This window comes from Python bivittatus, unplaced genomic scaffold (assembly GCF_059951505.1).
Source record: "Python bivittatus isolate LINGU-HERP-01145 unplaced genomic scaffold, Pbiv_v1 ctg000970_np1212, whole genome shotgun sequence".
In the NCBI taxonomy this organism is placed as follows: Eukaryota; Metazoa; Chordata; class Lepidosauria; order Squamata; family Pythonidae; genus Python; species Python bivittatus.
This window is the reverse complement of record NW_028277121.1, coordinates 4,497,449-4,524,366: the sequence shown is the minus strand read 5'-3', so window position 1 is coordinate 4,524,366 and position 26,918 is coordinate 4,497,449. Positions and strand designations below refer to the sequence as shown.

Sequence of the window (26,918 nt, the reverse complement as noted above, 5' to 3'; positions counted from 1 at the left end):
AGGCTTGATAATACAAATGTAATTGTACTTAAGGACATTCCAATTAGAATACTACACAAGAGAAAATAGTATTTTTTTCTGACAAACAGAAGAAAATTCCATTTAGATGGGATAAGTTGGAAGGGGTGGTTTTTAGTTTTAAACCACAGAGATTCAGATTGAACTCTGTGAAGAATACAAGAGATTTTCTGGAAAAATGTAAAGAACTGGAGGAAATACAAATGGAAGTGACAGATGAGACCAAACAAATGCCACAACTGTTACAAGACATTGAAGAGGATTCCATATTGGATGCTACAAAATCTTGGCCTAACTATGGATTATAAATGCTTAACATGGAATATAAATGGGGCAAATGCTCCTCAAAAGAGAACAAAATATTTCATTATTTGAAAAAGTTACCACAAGATGTGATTTGCTTACAAGAAACGCATATTTGGAAAAAATATGTAAAATGTATCATTGGTATGCTACACCAAAGAAATTATCTAGAATGTATAAAGACATTTCAAATGTATGTTAGAAATGTGAACAACATGAAGAGACATTTTATCATGCTTGGTGGACATGTAAAAATGCTAAAAAAAAATTGGATTAAAATACATCGATACAGAGGATTTTAAAGATTAACATTCAATTGAAGCCAAAACTTTTCATTTGAGGACTAATGGATAAACAGTTAGAAAAAAGCCATGGAAGATTATTTCAATATATGATTACTGTGGTGAGATTATTATATGCATAGAGATGGAAAGATTCGACGCTACCCACTATAGAGGAATGGTTGGTGAAATTGACAGAACTTGCTGAGATGGCCAAACTGACTATTTTGATTAAAGAAGGGTCATTATTGACATTCATCAATGACTGGAAACCCCTTATGGAATTTTTGTGTACAAAAGAAAATGATTTTGTGATTTATGGTTTTGATGATTAGAAAGGTTATAGAAAGAAGGGGATTATGATGTAATCTTAGAGAGAGAGATTTGATTAGAATCAAACTGCTGAGAGGGAGATTGGAAGCCGCTTTATATTTTTTTTCATGTTTTCTGTTCTGTTCATTTTTTTTTTTTCTATTTCCTTTTTTCTTTGTCTTTTCTTTTCTTTTCCTTTCTCTTTTTTTTCACATTTACTTTATTTTTTTCTTTGAATGTATTTCTGTGATGGAATGGACTTATGAAGGCCAGGCTCAGGAAGATAAGTGTGTTCTTAGCCCCCAACAGGAGCGTGGGAAGTTCAAGAAGATGAGGCTGGCACCTCCCTAAAGAATTCACGGTGTTGTGGCTGGCTGGCTTGGGAACTAGGGTTCAGTCTGGGGAGATTTTCTGTCTAGAGGTTGTAGCTAATAAACGCAGCAGAACTGAATTTGCATTGTCTCTTGGAGTTCTTTGGGCCAAACCTGACATCAATCTCACCAGACTGAACCCTAGTTCCCAAGCCAGCCAGCCACAACACCGTGAATTCCTTAGGGAGGTGCCAGCCTCATCTTCTTGAACTTCCCACGCTCTTGTTGGGGGCTAAGAACACGCTTATCTCCCTGAGTCTGGCCTTCATAAGTCCATTCCATCACAATTTCTTATTATATAAGTAAAATCTTTTAATAAAAACCTTTGCTGCAATGGATAAATTAACTTCTTTGATTAGAGAAAAGATACTATCTATATTTATTGGTGACTGCTGATGCCATTTGCTGGAACCGTCATCTTGTAAGTGCCTCTCGGAGGGGTGGCACTGTGACATGCTTCAGATAATGTTCGCATTTGATTTTTGTTTATATTGAGTGCAACTAGAGAGGGATGATTTCACAATATCCCATATAATATGTGATTCTGCCCTTGTTGCAAGGAAAGTATGGAAGATTTTACCCATTATTTATTGTACAGCCCTATTTCTGCTTCAGCACGTGGAAAATTTCTGGAGCCCCTTTTGATAAGAAAATCATTTTGGCCTGATTCATTTAAAATTGAATATCTAATGAATTTAGACAAGGAGACACTGCTATGGAAATTAGCAAGCTTTGCACGGGCTGTTGCTAACCAGAGAGACTATTTTATCAAATGTTCCTAATGTTTTCGAATATTTTACCAGTTGTAATAACATTGTTTCAATATTTTTACTGATTTTTGTATATTTTAATGTATTTTATTAATATATGACCATTTTTGTGCAGGTTTTACCTTATTTGTTACGACCTGTGGTCAAAACAATAAATAAATAAATTGAAAAAAAATTGAATATTGGTGACTGGGAACCTCTTATGGACTTTTTGTGTGAAAATGAAAAAAAAAAATGAACTTGTGATTTATGGCTTTGAAGATTAGCCAGGATAGATTGTAGAAAGAAGAGAATTATGATGTAACTTTAGAGAGAGAGCGGTTTAAATATAATTGTACTTACAACTGCTGTGAAGAGTATCAGAAGCCACTCCCTTGTATCTCTTTTCTTTCTTTTCAATTTTTCTTCGACTTTTTTCTTGCACTTTTTGCTTTCTCTGATTTCTTTCTCTTTTTTCTTCCTTAACTTATATTAGTTTGTGTTAGCTTTTATCTTCTTTTTTAAAAGTTTCAATAAAAATCATATATATATATAAAAGAATGACTAAGAAATGTATTTGAATGTGGAGTTATCAACAGCTATTTCCACCAGCTAAGCCACTAACTGTTTTATCTTGTTATACTTTATATGAGTCGACATTTTTCATTTTCTTCATCCATTCATCGCCTTAGGTCTGCAACCAATGTTTGCCTTCATAGCTTGTACTTTCCATATAACAATAAACATATTTTGGATTGTAAGAAAACATTGGAGTGCTTTGAGTTTAATTATGCCTTACTAGTGTGATTCCAGAATCTATAGTCTCATGAGGTCAGAATAATAAAAAGAGTTTCAAAATTCTCAACTCTTTGATTTCAAAGCTTCAGGGAAACTAAACTAAGTACATGACTAGTTCCAGATTCTGCCTGAGAGAAGCACCTCTTGAGAAATTTGGAGAACTCCAAGCAGCATACAACAATAAAAACAAAATTGCAATAGAACATTCCACAGAAAACAGCAACCAAAAACACCATCGGGGCACACCAACGTATTCTCCACCTTGCGGGACAAGCTTCTCTAACATGCTACCTCCAGTGCCCAAGGGAACAGCCAGGGCTTCAAGGTCTTCCTGAAAGGTAACAAGGAGGGTCAAGGCAAGTCAAATTTCAAGAGGGATATCATTCCACAGGGCAGGCTCCACTGCAGAGAAGGAATGCTTCCAAGGTCCCAAGAAGTGACATTGTTTTAGGGACCTGGAGCATGTCCACTTTGTTGAAGCATGTGAGATGGGCAGAAACCATCAGAGACAAGTTGTCCTGCAAATAACCTGCTCTTATGCCAAGTTGGGCTTTATAGGTGATAACCAGCACCTTGAATTGCACCTGGAATCTACTGGGAGCCAGGGCAGCTGGCAAAGTAAAAGTTGGAGTTCTACAAGGGAATCTCCTGGCCATGGCTGCCACCTGCTCTTTTGAGCAAGAACTGCGAGTCCAAGAGGACCCCCACATTTCACACCAGGCCTGAGCGGGGGAGTGCCACCACCACCCCTGAGCCAAAGATGGAAAACTTCCAGTTCCCAGACAAGGGGACCACTGTGCACCCCCCCCCCCCCCCCCCCAGTCTTGCCAGAGTTGAGCAGAAGCCTGTTCTTCCTCTTCCAGGCCCAGGCACTAGAGAGCATGTTGACAGTATTACTTGGACAGAGGTGGAGATATATAACTGAGCATCATCAATGTACGGATGATACTTCACCCCCTGCCCCTGGATGACCTCTCTCAGCAGGGAGAGAGTGGAACCCTGAAGCACCCCACAAAGCAGGGTTCTAGGGTTACCAGAAGTCAGCATGGATTCGTCATAAACAAATCAAATCTAATTTTTAAAAATCATCAAGTGATTGTGGAAATATTGTTAGATATACTATATCTGGATTTCATCAAGGCATTTGACAAAGTTCTCATGACATTATGATTAACAAGTTAGTATGGGTGAGATGGCATGACAATTAAGTGGAACTTTAACTAGCTCACGAATCGTACTCTGAGTGGTCATCAATAGTTCCTCATAAACTTGGAAAGAGGTATCAAGTGGGGTGCTACAAGTTGTAAATGTTGTGAACTTCAACATTTTATTCTTGAATGGGCTAAGGCAATACAGAGGAATGATTACGGAGTCTGTAGATCACATAAAATTGGGTGGGGTAGTTAATATTCTGAAAAACAAATAAAATTCAAAATGATCTTGATAGGTTAAAGAAATGACTAAAAATGACAAAATGAAATATAACCAAGAGTAGTGCAAAACTATATGGGAAACAAATCAAGCGTAGAGACAGAAGCATCGAATCACAGGGTGGACCTTGGAGGTCTTCTAATCCAACCTCCTGCCTGAGGTAGAAATCTTCAACAATCCCAGGCAAACGGATACCTAACCATTGCTTGAAAGCCTCCAGAGATGAAGCACCCACAACTCCAGGAGGCAGGCTGTTCCATGGCTTCATAGCTCTCGCAGTCAGGATATTCCTCCTTATTTCGAGTCTGGATCTGCCTCTGTTAAGCTCCCACCTGCTGGTTCTTGTCTTCCCCTCAGGTGAGAATAAAGCCACACCCTCTTCTCTGGGACAGAACCTCAAGTATTGGAAGATTGCTATCATGTCACTCCTCAGCCTTCTCCTCTTTAAGCTAAATTTACCCAGTTCTTCATAAGATTTAGCCTCCAAGCCCCTCACCATCTTTATGTTGTGGGTGTGGCAAAGAATAGAAGTTATTGGACAGTCTTGAGGCTACTATTTTTAATAGTGTCACAGCCCTGCTTTAATCTTTATTTCTCTCCTCTACTTTCTCCTTAATTGCCCCTCTTAAAAAATTATACCATCTTCATATAAACAAACATGTATTTTACTTACAGTTCAGAAAATACCAATGTTCACAAAGAAATAGGAGAAAAAGGCATTATCCTGTGTGATCATACCATGAAAGAAAAGAAGAAAGAGTAAAAAAAGCAACAAAGATGGTGCGGTAAAGGGCATCTTGCAGAATCTCCCAACCATCAAACAAGATTCTGTTACTATAGCCTATCTCAATAAGATATAACTCTTCCTGTGGATTTAGTTTCCTGATCTGTCTTGCAGGGCTGTGACACTTGCATTGTGGTGACCCAACTGGGCACAGTATTCCATGTGTGGTCTGACCAGCACAGCCTAGAGCAGAGCATTACACTTCTGTTGACGCAGAACAAGATTATATCAGCTCTTTTGACAGCTGCAGCACACTGCTGGCTTCTGCTTAATCTGTGATCTAGCAGGGCACCCAGATCTTTCTTACAAATACTATTGCCAAGACAGGTACTTGTGCATCTGGTTTTTCTTACTTAAGTGCAGAACCATGCATTGCTCAACACTGAAGTGTATTTTGTGGATTGAGCCCAATGTTCAAGTCTATCAAGATCCCTTTGAACCCTGAGCCTGTGTTCTGAGGTGGAGCTATCCTGCCCGGCTTTGTGTTGTCTGCAAATCTGATGAGCATTCCTTCTATTCCTCATGTAAGTGATTTATAAAAATGATGAAGAGTACTGGGCCCAGGACAGAATCCTGAGGTATTGCACTGCATACCTCCCTCCATGCAAACATGTTAAGGACCACATGTTGAGTACAGTTGTTCAACAAACTGCAAATCCATCTGGTAATGGGACCATCCATCCTGCATTATTCCATTTCATCAAGAAGGAAGCTATGTTATACTTTATCAAATGCCTTACTGAAGTCTAACTACATTGCATCTATAGCATTCCCTTGGTCTACTAATCTAGTAACATTGTCAAAGAAAGCCATAAGATTTGTCTGGCAAGACCTATTTTTAACAAACCTATGTCAGGTTCTAGCAATCACCTTGTTCCTTTCTAAGTGCTTGCGAACTCACTGTTTGATTATCTTTTCTAGGATTTTGATAGCAAGTTCACTGATCTGTAGTTACCTGGGTCCACTTTTTCCATTTTTTTAAAGATTGGAAGAACACTAGTTCTTCTTACACTTCCCCACTACTCCAGAAGTTCTCAAAAATTGCAGTCAATGATTCTGAGATCATATTCGATAGTTCCATTAACTCTTTGGGATAGGATTCATCCAGCCCTGGAAACTTCAGTTCATTCAAAGCAGCATTTCCTTGCTTGTTTTGACCTACATTTCTCTTCTGCTCCCTATGGTGTAGCTGCTGATAGACTGAACCATTTTTTCTTTTTGTGAAAAGACAAATGCAAATTATCATCATAATTATTTATTAAATTTTTATACTGCCAGATTCCTAATGACTCTGGGTAGAATTAAGCAGTCCAGGCTTCTCCCTTTTGTCTGTTAATAACCTTGCCAGCTTCTCCAACCAGCAGACTGACCATTTCCTTGACTTTCCTCTTGTTCTGCGCATACCCAAAAGAACGCTTGGTTGCCATTTTCGGCTTTCACAGCAAGCCCCAGCTCATTCTGAGTCTCAGAATCCTGACAGATTCAAGCTATTCCCTGATATTCTGCTTTTGCTTTATGCACCCTTTTTAAAACGTGTCCTTTTTGTTCCTCAATTTATCAGAAAGCTCTTTCTGCAACCACATTGGTTTCACTGGGTATCTCTTATTTCCCCCCCCCATCTCTTTGGTAATTACCTCATTTTTTATCATTTCATAATTAGTGAATTAATTAGTTAGAGGATATTTGGCTTGGGAAGGTTTCCTAGAAAAAAGATCTTGGAATTGTACTACACTGAGAATGAATCAGCAGTGTGATGTAGCTGTGGGAAAGCCAAATGCAATTTTAGATTTCTTTAATGGAAGCATAATTCTCAGCTAACAAGAAGGATTTAGTGGTGGCCAAGGCTTGTTCTCTATCATCCTAGTACAGGACACAGAATCATGGATTTATAGTACAGGTTGGCAGATTCCAAGTGAAAATTAGCAACATTTTTATTCCAGTAAGAGATGTTTGAACAATGGAATTAATTATTGAGAGAATAATTAATGGATGAGCAGAAGCAGAGCCTGGAAAAAGACTACATGGAACAGGACGGGACTCGGTGGCCTAAACAGCCATCTCCTACTCTATGAGAAAACCATAAGTGAACTACATGCAATCCATGATATTGATCTGAAATTCCTGCCCTTCCAATTAGGTCTGCAAAGCCGGAGAAAGCATATTTAAAGAGGTCTTGCTCCCGCCTCTAACTCATAGCATGCTGAAAAAAAGCTTTATTTCAAAACTTTTGCTAAAGACCAACGCATTCACACAAAAACTTGCCACCCTAAGCAGCAGACTAGGGAGCCAACTTCCTAGCTTGTTCCTTTAAAACCACCGCTATGCTTTTACCTTTCTAAAAGGGGCGGGCCTGTCCTCCACCTGGAACCCTCATGCTTTGCCCTGTCAGGAACGTCCCAAGGGAGTGGTTTTTTCCTGAGCTTAGAAATGAATGGGCGGTTCATTTCATGCACACCCTCAAGTATTAGACACGCGGCCTGTCTTTTCACACTTCCACAAACTCAAATGGGACGACAGCCAATGAGCACATCTCATTTTCCTTCATTCTACTTGGAGCCATCCTGAATCCTGTTTCAACTGTACACATCATCTCAGAGGCAGGACTAACCGCAAACCCCAGCAGGACGTTTCTGAGAGAGCCGCTGATGTGCTGAGCACAGCCTTATATCCAGCGGCCGTTTTTGCGGAGCCCCAGCCTGCCTTTTCAACTCATCCTTTTTGTGGTTGTTATGAACTACAATCCGCATATGGGAAACTGCCAAAAAACTGTTACCCCATACCGATGGAAATACAGGTGAGGCTTTAATCCTGTTACCCATTTACTTATTTAGCCATGCATTTATAATTGCCCATCGTAGTATTAATAAGCAGCATTGGAATGTCATCCAGAGTTCACCAAGCGTGGTGCTTTAACGGCTCTAGAGAGAAAAAAAGCAGTGCAGTATTATTGAGAGGGATGCCGAAAATGCCACACACAGAGAACCGTGAGGGAAGCCAAGAATCAGGCGCCTGCCTGCCGCAGCGATTCCCCAGGGCCTGGGCACGGGCCGCGGTTTCCCGGAACCGAGCTCCGAAACCGACGAGGCTGGCCGCAGGAACCAGCGTGACCGGCTCCCGGACAAGGGAGGGAACCGGAGGCCCGCGCGGAGCCTCATCGGGGCGGACTGCTGAGAAGATTCTGGAAGGTGCCAGGAAGCGCTCGGCCGCGGGGAGAGGAGCGGGGAGGGGAATGCGGCGCCTTCTCTTCCCCGCCTGGACCGCGGCCAAACTCCTAACGGGCTCACGAAACTTTGCGAACGCGTTTGCAGGCTGTCCACGTGCCTATTCGCCCATCAGTCAGAGTCACATGAAAAGCAGGCAGGCGCGGGGGGGTCCTCGTAAGCCCACTTTTAACGCGGCAAGGCCGGCCCGTTCCCCACCGGTTGCCTCCAAGGAAGCCTCTGGCGGGAACGCGGGACGCCGCGGGCTGGACGCCGCCGCGGGGCTCCGGGAGAAAGCCGGGACCGGCGCGCGCGCTTTGCGAGCTGCGCTGCCGGCGGGAGGCTCCAGAGACGCTCTTAAACGGGCGTCATCTCCACAGCGTGAATTAGCAGGACGCTCGGTCAGTCCAAAGGAGTTACTGGCGACGCCACTTTCCGGAGGTGAAAACGGCGCAGCCGCCAGTCGGTCGCACCGTCCCCCCCTCACCGCCGCTAACGGGGCCCGGCCCGGTTCAGTCACCCGCCCCCGGCCCAGCCGCCCACCAAAGGGGCGCGCGGCAGGATCCCGCCCGCGCGTCTCCCGCAGACAAATGGCCTCAGCCGCCGCCTGCGTTTCCCGTCTCTGCGCGGAATAACGGCGGACAGGAGACGGCGCAGCAGCGCTGCGGCAGGGACCCCCGAGCGAACCCGCGCGCCGACCCCTCCTCCCCGCCGCTCCTGCGGGCCGAGCCGGAGCCCACCTGCTTCTGCGACCGCTGCGCCCTGCGGCAGGAGGCCCGTCGCGGGCCGGCGGCAGACCCCGCGGGGCGCCTGCCCGCCGCTCGGAAGGGCGCCGCAGAGCCAACGGCTGCCGCGGCGGGCCCTGCCTGCTCCGAGGCGGCGGGCGGGTCGCCCGGCGGGGCCCCCGGAGCGCGCGCCCCGTCCCCGCTCCCGCCGCCCTCGCGCCGCAGCCGGGACGAGGAGCGCGTTACCTTCGGTCACATAGTCGCGGTCCCGCAGAAAGCCCTGGCTAACCTTCGGGGCGTCCGCGTCCTCGCCCATTGACCACGCGATCGCTCAGCGCCGGCAGCCGGCGGACGGACGGGCCCCGCGCAGGCCGGGGAGGAGCGCCGCCCGCCCTGCCATCGCGCGGCCTTCCGCGGAGGGCCGCGGGCCCGCTCCACGGGCGGAGCGGGGAGGGGAGGGCGGCGGGCGGGGCTGCGGCGGCGAGCAGGCCCCGCCCCCGCCCGCCCCCCGGCGCGGCTGCGCGGAGGCTGCAGCTGCGCGCGAGGATCCGGCCCGCGGCCGACGAGCCGGGGCGCCGCTGGGGCCGAGGACGCCGCCCTAAACCGGCCCGAGGGGCGCCGCGCCGGAGGGGCGAGGCCCAGCGCCGGGGAGCGGGAGGCGGGAACGGCTCTTCTCCCCGCCCCCCCGCTTAGCCCCCAGGGGAACAGCAGCAGCAGCAGCAGGAGGAGGAGGAGGAGCGGGGGGATCGGCAGCTCGCGCGCCCCCGCACAGCTGCCCCAAAAGCGCGGCGGGCGGCCCTTCTCTCCGGGAGCGCCCTCTCGCGTGGCCCCGGGGTCCCCGGCACAGTCGCCGGGCCGGAAACCCAGAGGAGCTCCGAGGAGAGTTCAAGTTGGAAAACGGAGAACGAGAACGGCCGGCACGGCTCCTGCTCTCTGCCCCCGACTAAGAAGTGCGCGCGCAGCCCCCCCCCCCCGCCACCGGGCTGGGGCCTGGCGTTCCCTGCGGGACATGCCGGGCTGGGCTCCGAGTGGTTGTAAGACAGACGTTGAAAGGACAGCTGACTAACCCATGTGCGTGACTGATGCTGCGATGGGGGAAAATACAGCCTCCCTCCCCCCCTCCCCGGGGGGGCAGCTTATGTCCCGCGCCCGCTTGGCCCACTCCGTTTTGTCTGCGGAGGCTCCTCCTGCTGAGCCCCACGTCTCTTTCCAAACTTTTGCTGGGTTGGAAGGACGAGGTCACGGGTGGCACCGGGGCGGCTAGGCTGGCCCCCTTTCCCCTCCCTGCTGCTTGAGAAGGGAGGACCCCCAGAGCAGAGCGGCCTTGGCCAGGTGCTCCGTGGGGGCACCGGGGACAGGCCTAGGCTGCCGCGAGCTTGTTGTGCAAGGGAGAACCGAGCTTATTTCAAGGGCAGCCCGGATATTCAGATTTTGTGAGATCCGGAGCCAACTGCCACTGCCCCGCCATCCTGCAAGCCTCTCGGAAGGAGCTGCCTCCAGGCCCTCTCTCTGCCTTTCCTGCCGGCCGTTTTCCCTGAACCTGTTCAGTAGGACACGTCTCCTCTCCGCTTTAGCTCAGCTCGTGCTCCAGATAGATAAAGAGGAGCCAGAAACAAACATGCCAGGGCTCCTGCTCTCCTCCAAGCCAGGCACGGGGCTTCCCTGTCTTCCCTGCTTGCCAGCTGCACCAGCTCTTCCCCCTGAGCACAGCATAAGTCCCTCCTTCCAGCAGAGTCTTCTTCGTAGCACCCTCTTCATTGTATTCAAGAAAGTTTGCACGCAGATTGGTGGATACTTTCATAAGTTGTAGTTTGAAATGTTTAGTCTTAAGTAGTTTGCAAGATGAAGATTTTTCCAGTGGCTCTCTCTTCTCCGTTTTTGCACACCCATGGTGTAAGTATACACACCTCTAGGCTGCAATTCTCTTTCATGGCGAAGAGAAACTCGAGAGAGCTGCTTTCCGTTTAGGCACGGATAGGTTTACCTTGGCTGTCATAATTCCAAGCAGGCTGACTAAGGCTAAAACCATGTATCTCCTGGGTTCTTGAAAGGGACGGTTTGGGAGTGAAACCTCACCCCCCCTTTTCGGAACTCTCCACAGCTCTTCCTTGCGTAGGAGCTCGAAGGTTTTCTCCACGCTGCCTCAGGCCGGGTTTAGGCAGCCCTGCAGAGCCAGCGTTTGAGAGCTGCGCTCGCTTAGCCTCCACTTACACGCTTCCAGCCTTCCTGGCCCAGCGCTGCTGAGAGCCGAGTAGCATAGCTGGCCGGCGTAGGACAAAGGACAAAACTTCACTTGGAGGGGAGGGATGTCTGTTAACTCCAAACATTTATGTCAGTTAACATCTTTTGCATAGTTATACACTCAATCTTTATGTTCTTCGGGTAATGCCCGAACCAAATTTTTGTCTATTGCATCTGAAGTCCGCTGAATGGAGGCCTAGCAGCTGAAGTTGTGTTGTATGTTGTCTATTTTTGTTTTATCTTATTCTTTGCTGGATGTGCCTAATTCCAACATTCCTTATTTTCAGAAATGTAATCTGAGTGCTCCAAACTCTTTATTTCCGTGCATTTTGGGGAAAATGTTGATTTTTCCTGAATTTTCTTTTCATCTAGTGGCCAAGATGACTTTTTGCAACTATTTGGAGGGGAAGGATGAAGAAATACCCTCCTTCTAAGTTTTTACATGGAAAAACTTTTTTGTTAAACTCTGCAAAGACAAGGCAGAAAGAGTCTCTGAAGAGGAGACTGAAAGCCAGTGGGCTGGGTGTGAACAAGCAGGCAGGCAGGCAGGCAGGCAGGCAGGCAGGAGGGGTCCAACTGGGAGCAAAGGAACCTGAAAGGGGCACTATCCACCAGGCTAGAGCAGGCTGGAACCTTCAGGTAGAAAGGCAAGGGAATGACGACAAGGATATTGCTGTTATTTTAGCGCTATTTTGTCTAATGGAGAACAGTAATCCTGTAGACATTGTAGGAGGAGACTCATGTTAGTCTGGGGTGGAAAAAAGTCAGGAGTCTAGTAGCGCCTCTTCCAACTAACCAATTTTATGAAAAGGCAGAAGCTTTTGGAATTCTGGATTCTGGACAGCAAGAAGCAGGACTGAAAAAAGCAAGACTGTCTATCAGGTCCTGGGGAAAGGGAATGGATATTCTGCTTTGTGCTCCACATGCCCTACAGCATCCTCTCCCACTCCATTTTTCCTGAGCTGTGAATTTGCCTTGAAACCAAGCAGAAAAGCAAAGCAACTGTCTTTACGCACAGTCAATGTATCACAGCAGAAAATTTTGCTGTAGCTTTGGATCATTTTCCTCAATAAAATGAACAAGTATAATGTTTTTGACTCATTTGTTTAACTGGGTTCTCTCTATCTAGTTTTAGGACTTGTGTGGAGAACAGATCACGTTTTAGGTCAGATTTATGCAGAAATATTGAAAATTCAAAAGGGTTCACAAACTTTTAAGCACCACTGTAGCTTTGTACATGCTAACTGCTGCAAGGATATTATATGCTTATATTTTATATATATATATAAGATATACTTATATTTTATATTATTTATATATTATTTTTATATATATTATATTCCTTTCTGGAAGAATAGTTAACCAAGTTGTGTGATTATTTTTGATGCCCAAAATAACTTCATACCTTAAATCTGATAGAATTTAATTCAAAATGAAATCCATTCCTGGACTGTGACTTAATGAATGTATTTGCAGCCCAACCAAAAAAAAAATTTTTTTTAATACATAGAGTTCATACTTCAATTTCATGGGATATTAAAAACATAAGTCAGTTTTGATTCAATCTATTCAGCTTTTAATTTTTCATCTGGTTATTTATACTGTGTTGACCATGGTTCTTCATATTTATCCCTGCTTAAAGCTGAATTGGGGAAATACCCCATTTCGGAGGTAGACTAGCCATTGACCTTGCAATCTGCTAAGTTTCTAAAGCAGATCACAAAGCAATCAGTGCCACAACTGAATAAATGTATTGACAGAACGTATGTCTGTAAATAAATGTATGTAAATACATGTATGTTTTTGCTTCTTTTTTCCAGTTATTTCCCTTGTTGTGTAACTTTGTGTACTCCTTGTTCTTTCAATAAAAATCCTTTTAAAAGACAAAAAGACAGCGTGACGCCTGTGGGCAAAAAAACAAAAAAAAGCCGCCGCCGCCGCAATTGCCGGAGGTCAAGATGGCCCCGGCCGAAGCGGCCTTGCCAGGCTGATCCCGAGCGGGCGGCTTCCTCCGTGGACCGCAGGGGCTCCCGCGGACAGCGAGCGAGCGATGCTCCAAGAGGGCGTGCGGAGGACTCCTCGCTCCCCGGCGACTCCTGCTCGGGGGCTCAGCAGCGTCCGCGGCCCGGGTGGGGCGTTCGGACCGGCCTCTTTCGCCCCGCGCACGGACGGCCGGCCGGCCTGGCGGAGGAGCCGAGGGGCCGCCCGGAGGGAGCGGGCCGCGGGCAGGGCGACGGAGGCCTCTGCGCTCCGTGCCGGGGAGGCTCCTCCCGAGACGGCGTCGCCCTGCAGGGCCCAGAGGACCCCCGGTAGGCCGCCCGGCTCGCGGGGCCGGGGAAGAGGGGACCTCCGGACGACGCCGGGCTGGGGCCGAGTCGAGCGCCGGCGCCTCAGCCCGCCGCGGGAGAGGGCGGGGCCCGGGGCGGGGCGGCCTATCAGCGGCCTCCTTGCTGGCGGGCGGGGGACGGGCGGCGCCGTCCAATGGCTGCCGCGCTCCTTGGCCTGCAGACCTGCCAGCCGCGCCCGCGGAGGCGGAGGAGGAGAGGGAGGAGGGCGGGACCGCCGGAGCCTCCGACTCGCCTGGGACGCCGCCGCCGCCTCGCCGCTCCCGCCGCGCCAGGTGAGCCGCTGCGCCGGGGCCGGAGGGGGCGGCGGCGTCTCTTCGCGGGCAGGCCCCGCGGCGCGCCCGGCTCGGCTCTCCTCTCCTCTCCTGGCGAGGGGCGGAGGGGGCGCCGGCGGGTCTGTCGGCCTCGGAGGGGGCCCGGGGAGGGGCGGCAGAGGCCGTTCCGCGGCGGGGACCGGCGCTTGCCCGGAGGGAGGACCTCGAGGCCCTCGGGCGCAGCCGCCGAGCCGCGCGCGGGAGCGAGGGGCCGCCCTGCGGCTCTTCGGGCGGGGCCGCCGCCGGCTAGGGGCCCCTCTTCCCCCGGCCCCGCGGAGGAAAGCGGAGCCCGGCCCGGCGTCACTCCCTGCAGATCCCCGCCGCGACGCCCCCGCCGGCCCGGAGAAGCGGCGCCCGCAGCCCCAGGCCGAGGGGCCTCTGGGGGGGCGCGTCGATCCACGGCCGCCCCGCCGTTCCACCCCGGGCCAGAGCGCGGGGCGCGGGGCCCGCGGCCGAGCCGGGGGGAGACCCGGGCGCTCGGCCCGCGGGCGCGGGTCTTGCTGCGCCGGCTGGAGGGGCCCCGCCGCTCCGGGCGCATCGCCGGCCCAGCGGAAAACGGCTCGAGAGCGGCGGCGGAGCGGAGCGGGCCTCTTTCGGCCGCGGGGCAGGTCGCCGCCGGTGCGGCCGCTCTCCGCGGCGCCCGGCTGAGCCGGCCCAGGGCTTGGGAGCCTTCGAGGCGCTGTGGCCGTTGCCGCTTCCGAGGGTGGCTCGCGCCCCTCCTTCCCGCACGGGGCGGCCTGCGGGCCTCCCCGGCGCTGGCAGAGCGGGCGGGGGGACGGCGTGCCTCGGCGCGCGGCGGCCGGTCGTGGCTTCGCACGGGAGGCTGCGCCGCGTCGGGCCCGGTGGTCCGCGTGCGTGGCCGGCGGTGCCCCGCTGCGCTGCCGCGGCGGCCCCGTGAAGTCAGCGGCTGCTGGGAACTGGCGCGGCGGTGCCGGTCCGCCTTTTAATGAAGTTAGCGGAGCCGCGTGCGGAACGGGGCAGAGAAGAGGGAGAAAGGCGCCCGTGTTCCCGCGGCGCGGCGCTTCTCAGCCCTGGCAGGTTCGAGATGAACGGCCGGCGGGGGAGGCCCGGGCGTCTCAGGCTGGCCAGGGCCGCGAAGCGCCGCAGTAGCGGATGGGGCGTCCGCAGAGGGACGGCCGGCGTGAAGAAGCCCCCCCCCCCGCCTTCTTGATTTATCTCCTGAGCGGGGTGGGGATGCTCCGTCGTCCGACGCACAGAAGAATTGGCAGAAGCAGGGCAAATGTTCTTTTGAAAGACACTCAGCCTATTGAAAAATTTGATTTTCGCATTTTCTTAAGTGAATTTAAAATGAACCAGCTCCTATCTATCATCAGGTTGCTTGTGGAAAAAAACTAAGTGGAATTACCTTAGCTGGAGTTCTCAGGGACTAAAGGAAAACATGGATATGTGCTGATTCTTCCAGCGCTATCAAGGAAGAACTGGAGAACTATTTTATGCGAGACCCTCCTTTGAACTCAGACATCCCTGAAGAGGTAACTCAGTTTTCAACAGAAATAGCATCTTCCACAAGTATATAGGGCTGCTTCTTTCTTGGTGTAATTCATTTTAATTTGAGAAATAATTTGAGAACTGGAAAAGTAGCAAAACTTTATATACTATGAACCAATAACAAAGCAAGAATGAAACAGGCTGCTGTGAGACACATACTTTTTATATCAATTGCCTATTTAATTTTTATATCTGAAACATAATTTTTTAAAAAAATATTTACCTTTGTAACAATTTACAGGTATATGTGGCTGTTGGAATATTTGTTGACTAAAAACTAATGATAAGTAAATTTTATTAGCCCATTTTAAAGGCCTTTTGGTGATGGTGGTTCCTTTAATACATGAAAACAAATATCTAAATAATTCAGCTGGAGTTAGTTTCCATATTGGTAATAAATAAAGCAACTAAACTAATTCATTTTTAAAGCATTAATCTGTAAAACATTGAAATAAGTAATGGCTTTCTAATGCGTGCTTTCTTTAAAAAATTAAACACATGCATGTTAAGGTTATAGCAGAACACAAAGAATAAAGCAATGATTAACTAAAATCTTCCTGACAGTAGTTTAAATTGTTAAATTGTTGCTGATGCTTCTAATGATTTGCTCTAGAACTTTCTCAGAGATTTGTGTCAGATGATTAATTAGTGTACTGGATTCCTCCCCCCTCCTCTTTGAAGATAAAGACATCTATAATTTTATGAAGCCTTTTCTCCAGGATTTTTCAATGGTCCAGTCTGGCCCAAGTTATTCTTTGAGTATGTCTCTGCTGGGGCTGTCTAATCCGTTGGATTTCCTTGGGAAGAAGTACTTGGGAAAACACAGCTGCTTTAGTAAGCTGCAGACAAGTGCTGTGTTTATGTTCCCATGCATTTCATCAAATGCTTCTGATTTGATGGGAAATGTTTATTTCAAAACATTTCCCATCAAATCAGAAGCATTTGATGTGCACGGTTCTAGTGATGTGCAAAATTTGTCTGTAACAGAACATTTTGGAGAATTCAGGAATGTTCCATAGAACTGTGGAACACGCTGAACTTCCTCTGAGACGACATTAGTCCAGCAGCAGTTCAGTGGTTTCTGGAATTAAATCTTCCAAACTGGAAACAGGTTGAGGTGTTCTGAACATGGTATTCTAGAATCAACAAATGTCATACTTCCCTACCTGGTCTCAGTGAACCTCAGGCAAAGTCTTATCCCTTCGGCCTGTTCTTCATATTTAAAGGGAGCTATTAAGCAGCAGAACAGCTTGCCTCCTGGAATCACGGCTGCTTTATCACTGGAGGTTTTCTTTAAAAGGTTGGACTGTCTTGGGTGGTCTGAGGAATCCCACACCGGATAGCGGGTTGGACTAGAAGGCCTCCAAGACCCCTTTCTACCCTGTGACCAGAAGGAATGTGTGCTCTCTTTTTCTAGAAGGCTGAGCAAAAATAGGAGTTGAGTAGTTCTGTTTTTTCATTGTTACCTGATAGCTTTTTGCCATCTTCACTGAGTAGCTGGTGTATTGTTTTCTTTATTTTGAATATTTCTGAAGATAGCTCTTTTTTTAGTATTCAGGCTATGCTCTTGTAAAAAATGACTTGAAAGAAATATTTGGATCTTACACAAAATAACATATCTCTCCTATTCACTATATCTTTGTGCCTTCTTCCATCCATAGTACCTCTCCCACTTTCTCCTTCTCTTCTGTCTTTTGCCTCCAACCCCATAAAATTCATTTAAAAACCCTCCAGATGAAGCTTGTCACACTTTGACCAAATATATCATCTTCTCTGACCACCTGAAGCACAGCCTCTTGTACATCAGCAGTCATTAATTCAAAGAGCTCACAACTTTGCAGGACCTGTATTGTTTTGCGTAATGGCACGGGCATCCCATTCCCAGTTTTTAAAAAGATTGCTTAAATTGCACGATAGGTTGATGAAATCAGCCTCAAGAGCTCTCGAGCGCTCATGTAGTAATCCTAAAATTTTAAACAGTTTGGTGATCCTGTGAATTTGGGGCCATATTTAAAAACTATTTTTTATTTGAAGGCCTGTAAACAAGATCTAGGGTGGCTGCAGAAGTCCTGGCTTCATGAGCATCATCTTGTCAACCCCTGGGATAGAGCGTAGTCCCAGAAATTCCATCTTTCCTGTTGTCTTATTCTAGAACCAGGCACTGCTGGATTTTTTCATGCTTTCCCTGCAGCCCGGACTCCTGACTGACTGTCCTAGGGATTCCATGTCTGAACTGATGCTGCCAGAAGCATCACAAGTGTTTCTGAGGGCCAGCAGAGCTGAGAATACCCTCTCATTCTGGCTTCTGACAGTTCTTGTCTGTTGAGCCTGTTCCTCTGCATGTGGGTGTGTGCATGCGCCTTCGAGTCAGTGTTGACTCCCTGCAGTGGTTTACCATTGCTTCCTTCCTAAGGCTGAGAGAGTGTGACTGGCCTGAGGTCACCCAGATGGCTTTGTGCCTAAGGCAGGACTAGAACTCATGGTCTCCCGGTTTCTAGTCCAGTGCCTTAACCACTGCACCAAACTGGCTCTTGCTCCTCTGTTGGGTTCTTTTATTTATGGCATGTGACTTCTGGGGTTAGCTTCTGCTGCAGTGTCTTCTCTGTTCTGTCTGAGGAGACTTCATCCTCTCTTTGCAGCCAGGGTGTGGCTTTTGCTGTTCAAATGCTGCTCCTTTTTTTAAACACTGCGCTGCCTAGAGGGATGGTGTTTTCAGGCAGGAATACAAACGTCTCAAGTATGGCAGGTGACAGTCCATCTTTTCTTTTTGCAAATCCTGTATGATCACCATCAGTGGAAGGCATTTTCTCTTACTCCTTCCTTAGAGTCACAAGTTGTGTGAATTCTGTTCCCTTAAAGGAAAAAAAAATGGATTTTTTTGTCAGATTGAAGAAGGGATAACATAGGAGAGTTATAAGCTGAAGACTTATGAAGTCTATTTAAATGATGTGAATGAGGCAAGAACATTTCAAAATGTCTGGAAGCTTCCTAGTAGACATAAAGGTATATGGAATCACACATGTTGCAATTCAACATATTTGTAATCAGTATGTGTATGCTAGTGCTCCCCGGACAGAAATTCACACCCCCCTTCTTTCTCCCTCTTTCTTCTTCATGTTGTTGTGAAATTTGTACCCCTTCTTTCTGTTTATATAAGCACTGGTGCCGTGTTGTGATTTTATGGATTTCCACCCTGTGGTAACCTTACTCACAACAGATTAATTTAAATGCATGCTTGTGCAGTGAAGTATGGCTGCTTGCAGCTGCAAAAATTAAAAGCAATAATCAGTCGTATTTCAAGAGGGATTCTTTTTTCATTGTTAGGAGCTCGTGTTGTCTGACCACAGCTTTTGCCGTTGCTCCTAGTGCTTTTTTTCAAAACTGCCTAGATCTGTTGTGCAGCATGAAGCTTTTATTGTCAGCCCTTCAGGGTAGACCAGACCAGGAAACAAGCTCCTCTGAAAGGCTCGAGTCATACTTTATTGTGCCAAGCCATCAGAAGCCTCTTGTGCCGCCCCTGAGTCTAGGAGGAGCCAGCCTGGCCTTCTTCCGAATACCATCTCGTTCCCCGGGACTTAAGGAAGGCTTCGGCTCTCTTTGCTTATGTAACAGTCCCTACCTATTTCCCTCATGGTCACATCTCCCTGATTCTCTACAATTATTTATATAATGAATCAGTTTTAAAGCGATCGAATGTAATGAACCCAACTTTCCCAGCATCTTCTTATTCGCTCAGGCTGTCCAGCAGCCACAGCTCTGTTAATTGGCCTGCTAATCCTACCTGACCTTGACTGGTCTAGAAAACCAAAGTACTTGGATAGGAGACCAGCAGGAAATATCACAGTTAGGCTAGGCTAGATGGGGAGTTGAAAGGATCCTGGAAGAAGGCAAAGGAAAACCTCTTCATGCGTATCATTGCCAAGACAATAGCATAAAAACCCATCCATATAGCTGTGGGGAGTTGAGCTCATCTTGAAAGGGACAACCCTTTATTTTTGAGAAAACCCACATTCGTTTTTTTATTTAGAGTCAAGGGGGGTGGCCTTCATGTGCCCCTGCTTTTGTGGCTAAAATTGGAGAAGGCCCACCTTTTAGCCTGCTCATTGGAGAGGTGAGGCATTTTGGATGCCTCGGCTCTGGGTGGCACTGGCCCCTCGAGGGCTCCCTTCGGTGTCTTCAGTTTGGCTCCGCCAGCCAGCTTTCATTTTCTTTCTATGAATGTGGCCCACTTAGACGATGAAGCACGGCAATGTAGTGTCTCACCATTTTTACTTTCTAAAAATACCAGAACAGCTTTGCATGGAAAAGAACAAGTTTCTGAATAAGAGGTGTGGCAGACAACAGCTGTTTTAATATAAACATGTAAGGCCAAGAGGAGCAGGAAGTTGGGTAGTCCCAGCCCCCTTGATTTAGAGAGGGAAACTGAACACAGTCTTAACATAAATGATCTGCTTAATTTAGGGAAAATATCTTAAAAATATGTGACACTTTTGTCCTTCCATCAAGACTATCAAGTATGATTTTCTAAATAGCATTAACTGATAAAGATGTTTGCGACAGTCTTTGATTTTTTTTTCCATTTAGAATCCTCTCAAAGGGAACAAGGGTGCCTTCTTTTTCAGACATAAAAGGGTAAAGGCTGTAATGATTGTTTTTATAAAATGTTTTCTTTTTCCTACGTTTAAATTGTTGTATCAGAGATGGGTCTTGCATAAATCCGTGTAATACATCTGTATTTGGTTCAGTTGAACTCTCTCTTCTTTTGTCAAGCCCTTAAATGTATTACTTCTGTTGGCCTTTATTCAGGGTGGAGCTTTTTTGACTGTATTTCAGAGAGTTTCTTACTGAAAGTAAATGTTAATCCCCTTGATCCAAAACTGTTATCACTTGGGTTGACCGTGTGCTGCAAAGTCTTTCCTGGCTTTTCGGCACGGCCCTCCTTCAAATTGGACTTCTCTGTGCCTAGTAGCAAAAAGAGCCCACTCTAAGCCCCAGTTTTGTTGTGGCAGCAAGTCTTACGGGCAGGGTTCAAAGAAGGTCTAATAGCTGATGAGGGGAGGAGGACAGGGAGCCAAAGCTGGGCTGTTGTTAGCTTTGGGCTCCTCAGAGCGAAGGGCCCTCTGCCCTTCCTCCCGCCTTTTCTTGGCACTTTTTACTAACTTTTTTCAACCCTGCTTCTCTACATTTACGCCCCCCTCCCAACTGTCCGATGTGAGGATGAGCCTAAGGAAGTTCCTTATTTATTGCATAGCTGATGATTCAGAGGAACAGAGGGGAGAGGTTGTCTGGTCCTGGCTACATTTTCCTGGGACCTCGCCAGGTGCAGGCTCTTCTCCCTTGGCTTGAAGCAGAGAGCACGGAGGTTGGACGCAGGCCACTAGAGCAGTTGTCCAGGATTTCCTGCCAAAACTAGACATTCCCCCTTGTTAATCCACTGGCTGGGCGTTGGCCTCCTGGGACAGAGGAGGGACAGATGAAAAACATGGAGGGCTGTTGGAAACCAGCAGAGCTATCTGGAAGTCCTTAAAAGTCATGGTGGCCAAGGTTGGTTATTTTTACAATATACCCATAACCTGCCTTTCCTCAGGAGCTGGGGTGGCATTCAGGCTTCCTGCAGCCTATAGGCAGGGGCCACTGTTAAAAGAGTTTCAAGGGAAGGGGACATTGTAACTTTTACCTTAATAGCTGTACAAACATTTCACAAATTCAAATCAATACATTTTTAACATCCTACCAAGCAAGGACGTTAGTAATATCATATTATAGTTCAGTTTTCAGTCATATCTTCATTTTCATTGCTAGAGTACTTTATTAAACCATACCAAACAGGAAAAAAAAAGTATTTTTCTTCAACTGATTTAATTTGTGTGTTAATTTTTAAAATAAGGCACTACAGTAGATTATGCTTCATCATGCCATTTTTTCTTAGGTGCCCAGTGTAGATGTTTCTAATACTTGCTGTTAGTAATCTAGCAACCATTAATTAAAACATTGATAGTGCTTTTTCAGATTTGTATTCTTGCCAAAAAAATGTCAAAAAGCCTACATATGTATTCTCTAGTCTTTGACTGGTAATTAATATATTGTCCTCAAGGAGTTTATTCCCAAATACACTAGCGTTTGACCATCACGTATATAAAAAGGTATCTTTGCCTTGGCAATCCCTCTCTCCCCCTCCCCCATTTATTGGTACTTGTTTTTATTATGTATGAAATTTTAACTGGAATATAAGGTGCAATGTAAGATAGCTTTTTGTACCATCGTATTTATAAAGTATATATTCAAATTCTGTAAGATGTCTCTTGCCTGAATAAAAGCCTCCCAATTTTTCCAAAATGCCTTATCTATTGTAACTAACTTAATTCACTTCTTAATTTCTCTTGAATCTCAAATTTAGATAGTGAGATCAATATATAAAATATTTTATATGTTGTAACCCTTTATCTATCTACTCTGTCCTCATTAAAAAAATAGAGGATATACTAGTACGGGAGTGAGAAGAGAAAGTCAGCATTAAAATATGCTTTTATGACTTCTGTGTCTTAAATGTATCTTGAGTAAGCCTATTAGTTACCTGTCTAACAGACTGCAAATCTTTTCTAAAAAAATGTCAGCCTCCAAGATAGACCAGGTCAGGAAACAGATACCCCCCAAACGCTAGAACTCTACTGATAGGACAGAATCTTGAAAGCTTGACAGCATTTCCCCTTCTTTCCCTCTTATGCCAAAAAGAGCAAGGCAGAACAAATGTGAGTTTCTTTCTCATGCTTTCCTGTTTTTCTGGGCTAAGCTGATATTTTGCTAACAGTTACCACATATTTTCTTCAAGGCCATCTCCCTCCTCCTCTACAAAATACTATTTTACTTGAAAGCTTATAACATACATTAACATTGGCTTATTTTACCCGTTGTCAGTTTGGATCTTCCATTATTAAATACATAACGTGTTTAAAATGAAATGCCTGAAGATATAATTTCAAATTTGGAACCACCCATCCTACCTCATTAAGATATAAACATAGCATTTTTTTTCACTGGAGCAGTTTGGAACCAAAACAGAAATGTCCCGGAGTGCGTTTAAGAATTTGAAGGATTTGATTGAAAGAGAACATTGCAAGTTCCCCCCTCTTCTTATTCAAACTACTGATAAAGAACATCACAGAAGCAGTATTCCCAACTAAGCTTTACAAGTATGATTTATAGTTTCTAACTGATTTGCATACCAATGTGAGTTCTCCTTTCCTGCTGATAAGACTTTGTTTCCAAATACAAGTGAGGGTGTCATTTTTGAACGTTCACCGTTAGTAAACTTTAAGCATTTGTATTGTGTAAATTATGCTCAATGTTTAACCTATGTATACCTATTTTAATTTTACCATTTATCTGCTCTTCCGAATTCTAGAGTTAAGGAAGGGCATACAGGTATCCACGGCAAAATTTCTTCTTCTTTTTTTTGTTCACTTCAGTCTGTTCTATCATTGTCAGCCCTACTTAAGATCCTTTGTAGATCATGGTCTTGAACACTTCATGGCCTTCTGATTGCTCACAAACTAAAAAGCCTTTGACGCTGTCTAATTCATTTTAGGAGCATTAGCTACCTTCTGTCTAGATCAGCAGTCCTGAAAGTGTGGTCTGGGGAACTCTGGGAGTCCCCTTCGTAGACTTTTCAGGGAGTCCACAAAGTCAAATATTTTAAAATTTCTCAGTTTAAATTTTTAATACAGTAAATATCAATAGATATAACCCACATAAACCAAAGCTCTTTTGGGCCCTCAACAATTTTTAAGAATGTAAAGGGGTCCTGAGATCAAAATGTTTGAGAATCTACTCCTCTAGATGGTAATCGGCAGCTCATCTTATGTAAGACACCAGAGATGTCTAAGTCCACGTTAGCCATTTTAGCTGCCAACCATCACCTCCATTCCAAGCTTCTCCATTTTCAGGCTTCTTCCCAGAGTTGTCTTAGATTTTTTAAGACTTCCCCCTTTGCCCCTTCGTGTCCCCTTCTCCAATAGGAAATATTTCATATACAAAATCTAAGCGAACAACTATTCTCAGCTCCTTTTCAGCAAAAAAAGTACAAAAGGCTTCATTTGAGTGGATATGTAAAGAGCCAGTGAGAAAATGGCTGAGTGCAGGCTCCTTGGTGTGAAGAAAAAAGGAAGGCTTTTAAATAAATAATATAGTAGCTTTGGTGAAAAATTTTGATCCAAAATGGATAAATTAACTTTATCTAATTGTCAAATTATCTAGTAATATTCTGAGTCGTTCTTTTCCAGACAGTCTTAATCGGTTTGGCAGAGCTTATTAATATTATGTATAATCTATTTATTTGTTTATTTTATTCAACTTATATAGTTGCCCATCTCAAACAAGTGACTCTTGGTGGCAAACAATCGTAAAAACAGTTAAAACCAGTACAAATAAATAACAATACATACATAAATCAGCTGAGAAAATTATAACCTCAGGTACCAATATAGCCAGGAAACAGGGCCTTTAACACTTCAAGGCCTTACGAAAGGCGAGCAGGGTCAGGAACACCCCAGTCTCTGGAGGGAGGATGTTCCGGAGGGCAGGGGCTGGGGCAGAGAAGGCACGCCTCCTACTCCCTGCCAGCCGACACTCCTTAGCCAACGGGACCCATAGCGTGCCCAACCTGCCAGATCAAACTGGACGAGTAGAAACAATTGGGAGGAGACAATCCCTATATAACCAAAACTTTTATGTGTAAAGGCGATTGGTAGCAGTATTGATTTAATAATATTTAATTGAGACCCTAATATTTCCATTTTGAAAGAAATTAGCTCTAGCTAAACAAATGTGGCTCCCTGAGCCTTCCGAACGCAGTCTTAGGAACCCTGCCCTGACTTTCCGAAGGCTCTGCGAACGCAGCGCAGGTTTCTGAAGACAGCGTTCGGAAGGCTGAGGGAGCCACGTGGAGGATACGTCTGCTGGAGAAGCCGAGTCCAAAAAGTGGAAAGCAAAGGCAGCGAGGTGCTTTGGCTGCGGCACCTGAACAAAAAAAGGCAAAAGGTTGGGGCGGGGAACTAGGAGAGAAGGCAGCTTGGGGCGGCTGCAGCTTCCTGGGGCAGTTTTGCGTGGCTGGGCTGGAGCGGCTGCAGCTTCATGCTGGGCTGTGGCTCGGGGGCTTCTGGAGCCCCAGAGCCACACAATTCTGGGGCTGCTTGTCACCCCGCAAGGCAGGGTGCAGGGCGGCCAAAAGGGCATGGGTGGAGGGAGATGGGTGGGGGGAGTTGAAGTGCCCCTGGGATCGTAAGTGGGGGCAGGCTGCCAAATGCCCGAATTTTGATCCCATGAACGTGGGGGTGCCGCAACAGCTATAACTTCGGGTGCGGGTCATAAGTCCTTTTGTTCAGTGCCGCCTTAATTTCAAACAGTCACTGAACAAATGATCATAAGTCAAGGACTACCTGTATTTGATTTCAGTCTGTAATCATCTCTTACTGATTGCATTGTGGGTTGGGCTTCATCAGATAAATGGACTCCTTGCAATCACTGTTTGTCTTCAGGAGGTATTTGTGGTTGACAGCTTCTTATGAAAGAAATGGAAGCTCAGACTGGGGAATAAAGTTTGTACAACCCTAGACAAAAGTTAACCTGGTTAAGGAATGCTGACTTGGGTGGAAGAGAATCTGAGATCAAGAGCTATGATACATAGTGACTGAAGGAAGGTGTTTAGGCACTGGATTTTCTTAATCAGGTAGACTGCTGCTTTGGGGTGAGAAGTTAAGAATATGTGAAAGCAGCTTTTGCAAAGTGGTGGATCCAGGCACAAGAAGGGCTATATATTCTTGTCTGGAAAATTAAAGGGTCTCCGGAGCTTCCCATTTGGATCGGAACCTTCACAAGACCTTCATCCTGGTTGATGTAAGTAGGCAGTTCTTATTTCCTGTTGTTTGTTCTGGTCTAATTACTTCCATGACTCTTAAAAGGTGCTACAAATAGAGTTTTTGCTTCCTATTTAATAATCACATTTGTCTCCAAATCATGCTTTAACACTTACCGCTTGATAGCATTAAAAAAAGTATTTTTTCTCACTTTCACAGAGCTATTGAAATAGTACTATGAATGGTGAAACTAGAGCAGAGGTGGTAACTTCACCACCCCCAACAGCTCCTCATAAAGAGAGATATTTTGATAGAGTTGATGAAAATAACCCGGACTACTTGCGAGAGAGGAATATGGCTCCTGACCTTCGCCAGGATTTCAATATGATGGAACAGAAGAAGAGAGTATCCATGATTCTTCAAAGTCCAGTAAGAATGCATAATCGTTTTTCACTATGCATGACCAAGCAAAGATGCATACATAACGAGTTAGATCATAAGAATACACAGCATACTACCAAAAAAACTGGAGAAAATTTAATTTTACATTTAATTAATTAAGTTAAAGTAAATGCTCTGTGTTTTAAAGAAATTTCCGAAAAGATTGTTTTAATGTGTGACTTAATCCAGAAAGTCTTTTAAAGTGCACACGTGTATAACTGTTTCCTTGAAAAGGACTGGTGGTCTCTGTTTTGTAGTTCAGATTTCTAATGCAGATTCTGACTCATTTGGGGAAAAGGTTCTGTGTAGGTGAAAAAGCCTGAAATAGCCTTTGAATCTGTCCAGCAAGCAATATGTTTTTTTTTCCTTCTGTTACTGAACTAAATTGGAGGTAAAACACTGGAGTGTTACATTCTAGTGCTATGGTGCTTAGACTTCAGACAATTCAGGGCTGCTTCAGCCCAAATTATTTCTTATGTAAGATATTTTTCATCAGTACAATCACAGGTTATGCAATATTGTGTGACACCCTCCCCCCTTGAGATGTCCTATAATCAGCTTTTCAAGTGGGTCACTGCGAAGAGGGTGGGTATTTCACCAGGACAGTGATCCAAAGCATGCCAGGAAGGTTGGTTGCTTTTGGGAAAGGCTTCAGGTTCCTCAGAGTCGAATAGGGATCTCAGAGATGCCATATGGGCCTTTTCTGAGTTAAGAGATGTCTTCAAGGAAGAGTGGGAAGTTCTGAAATATTTGATAGATATTATCTGTGCTGAAGAAGATACGAAGTCCTGACTGAAAGGGTGTTCAAACTTTGTACCTGCCATACTCACTTAATTTCTTGCTTTGAATAAATAGTAAATATTCAAATTTGCAGAAAGATGTAGTGCTGAGCTTTGTATCCTGTAGAGATTATATTCACTTACAGCAGCAGTTCTCAAAGTTGAAGGGGGTCCATGAAGTCAGATATTTTAAAATTTCTCAGTTTTAATTTCTAATATGGTAAATATCGATAGATATAACCCACATAAACCAAAACTCTTTGGGGTCCTTGATCATTTTTAAGAATGTAAAATGTTTCTGAGACCAAAATGTTTGAGAACTGCTGATTTAGAGATTCATTGAAACATACAGTTTTGCCATTGGTGCTTAAAGTATAAAGATATTTATTTATTTATTTATTTACTTACTTACTCAATTTATGTAGTCGCCCATCTCACTTTTATGTGACCCTAGGCAGCTTACAAT

General features: G+C 45.9%; 2 protein-coding genes across 14 annotated transcripts in view; one reads left to right on the top strand and one right to left on the bottom strand.

Moving 5' to 3' along the window:
• Positions 1-9,501, bottom strand: part of PPP2R2C (protein phosphatase 2 regulatory subunit Bgamma) — a 75,229-nt gene extending 65,728 nt beyond the window's left edge. The window contains exon 1 of one of the 3 annotated variants that reach the window (XM_088131190.1): positions 9,262-9,501. Coding sequence is in view for 1 of the 3 variants with exons in the window: in XM_088131191.1 (XP_087987317.1) it covers positions 9,219-9,288 (70 nt within the window). In the remaining 2 variants the exon portion in view is untranslated. Of the gene's footprint in view, positions 1-9,218 lie in introns of all 3 variants that reach the window. The other 2 variants (XM_088131191.1, XM_088131192.1) reach the window with 2 other exon arrangements.
• Positions 9,502-13,681: 4,180 nt separating this feature from the next.
• ADD1 (adducin 1) overlaps positions 13,682-26,918 on the top strand; it is a 50,161-nt gene continuing 36,924 nt past the window's right edge. For 10 of the 11 annotated variants that reach the window (XM_088131236.1, XM_088131235.1, XM_088131234.1 and 7 more), the window contains exons 1-3: positions 13,682-13,833; positions 15,207-15,365; positions 25,452-25,661. In XM_088131236.1, the coding sequence (XP_087987362.1) occupies positions 25,470-25,661 (192 nt within the window). In that variant the 5' untranslated portion in view covers positions 13,682-13,833; positions 15,207-15,365; positions 25,452-25,469. The remainder of the gene's footprint in view (positions 13,834-15,206; positions 15,366-25,451; positions 25,662-26,918) is intronic. The other variant, XM_088131233.1, reaches the window with a different exon arrangement.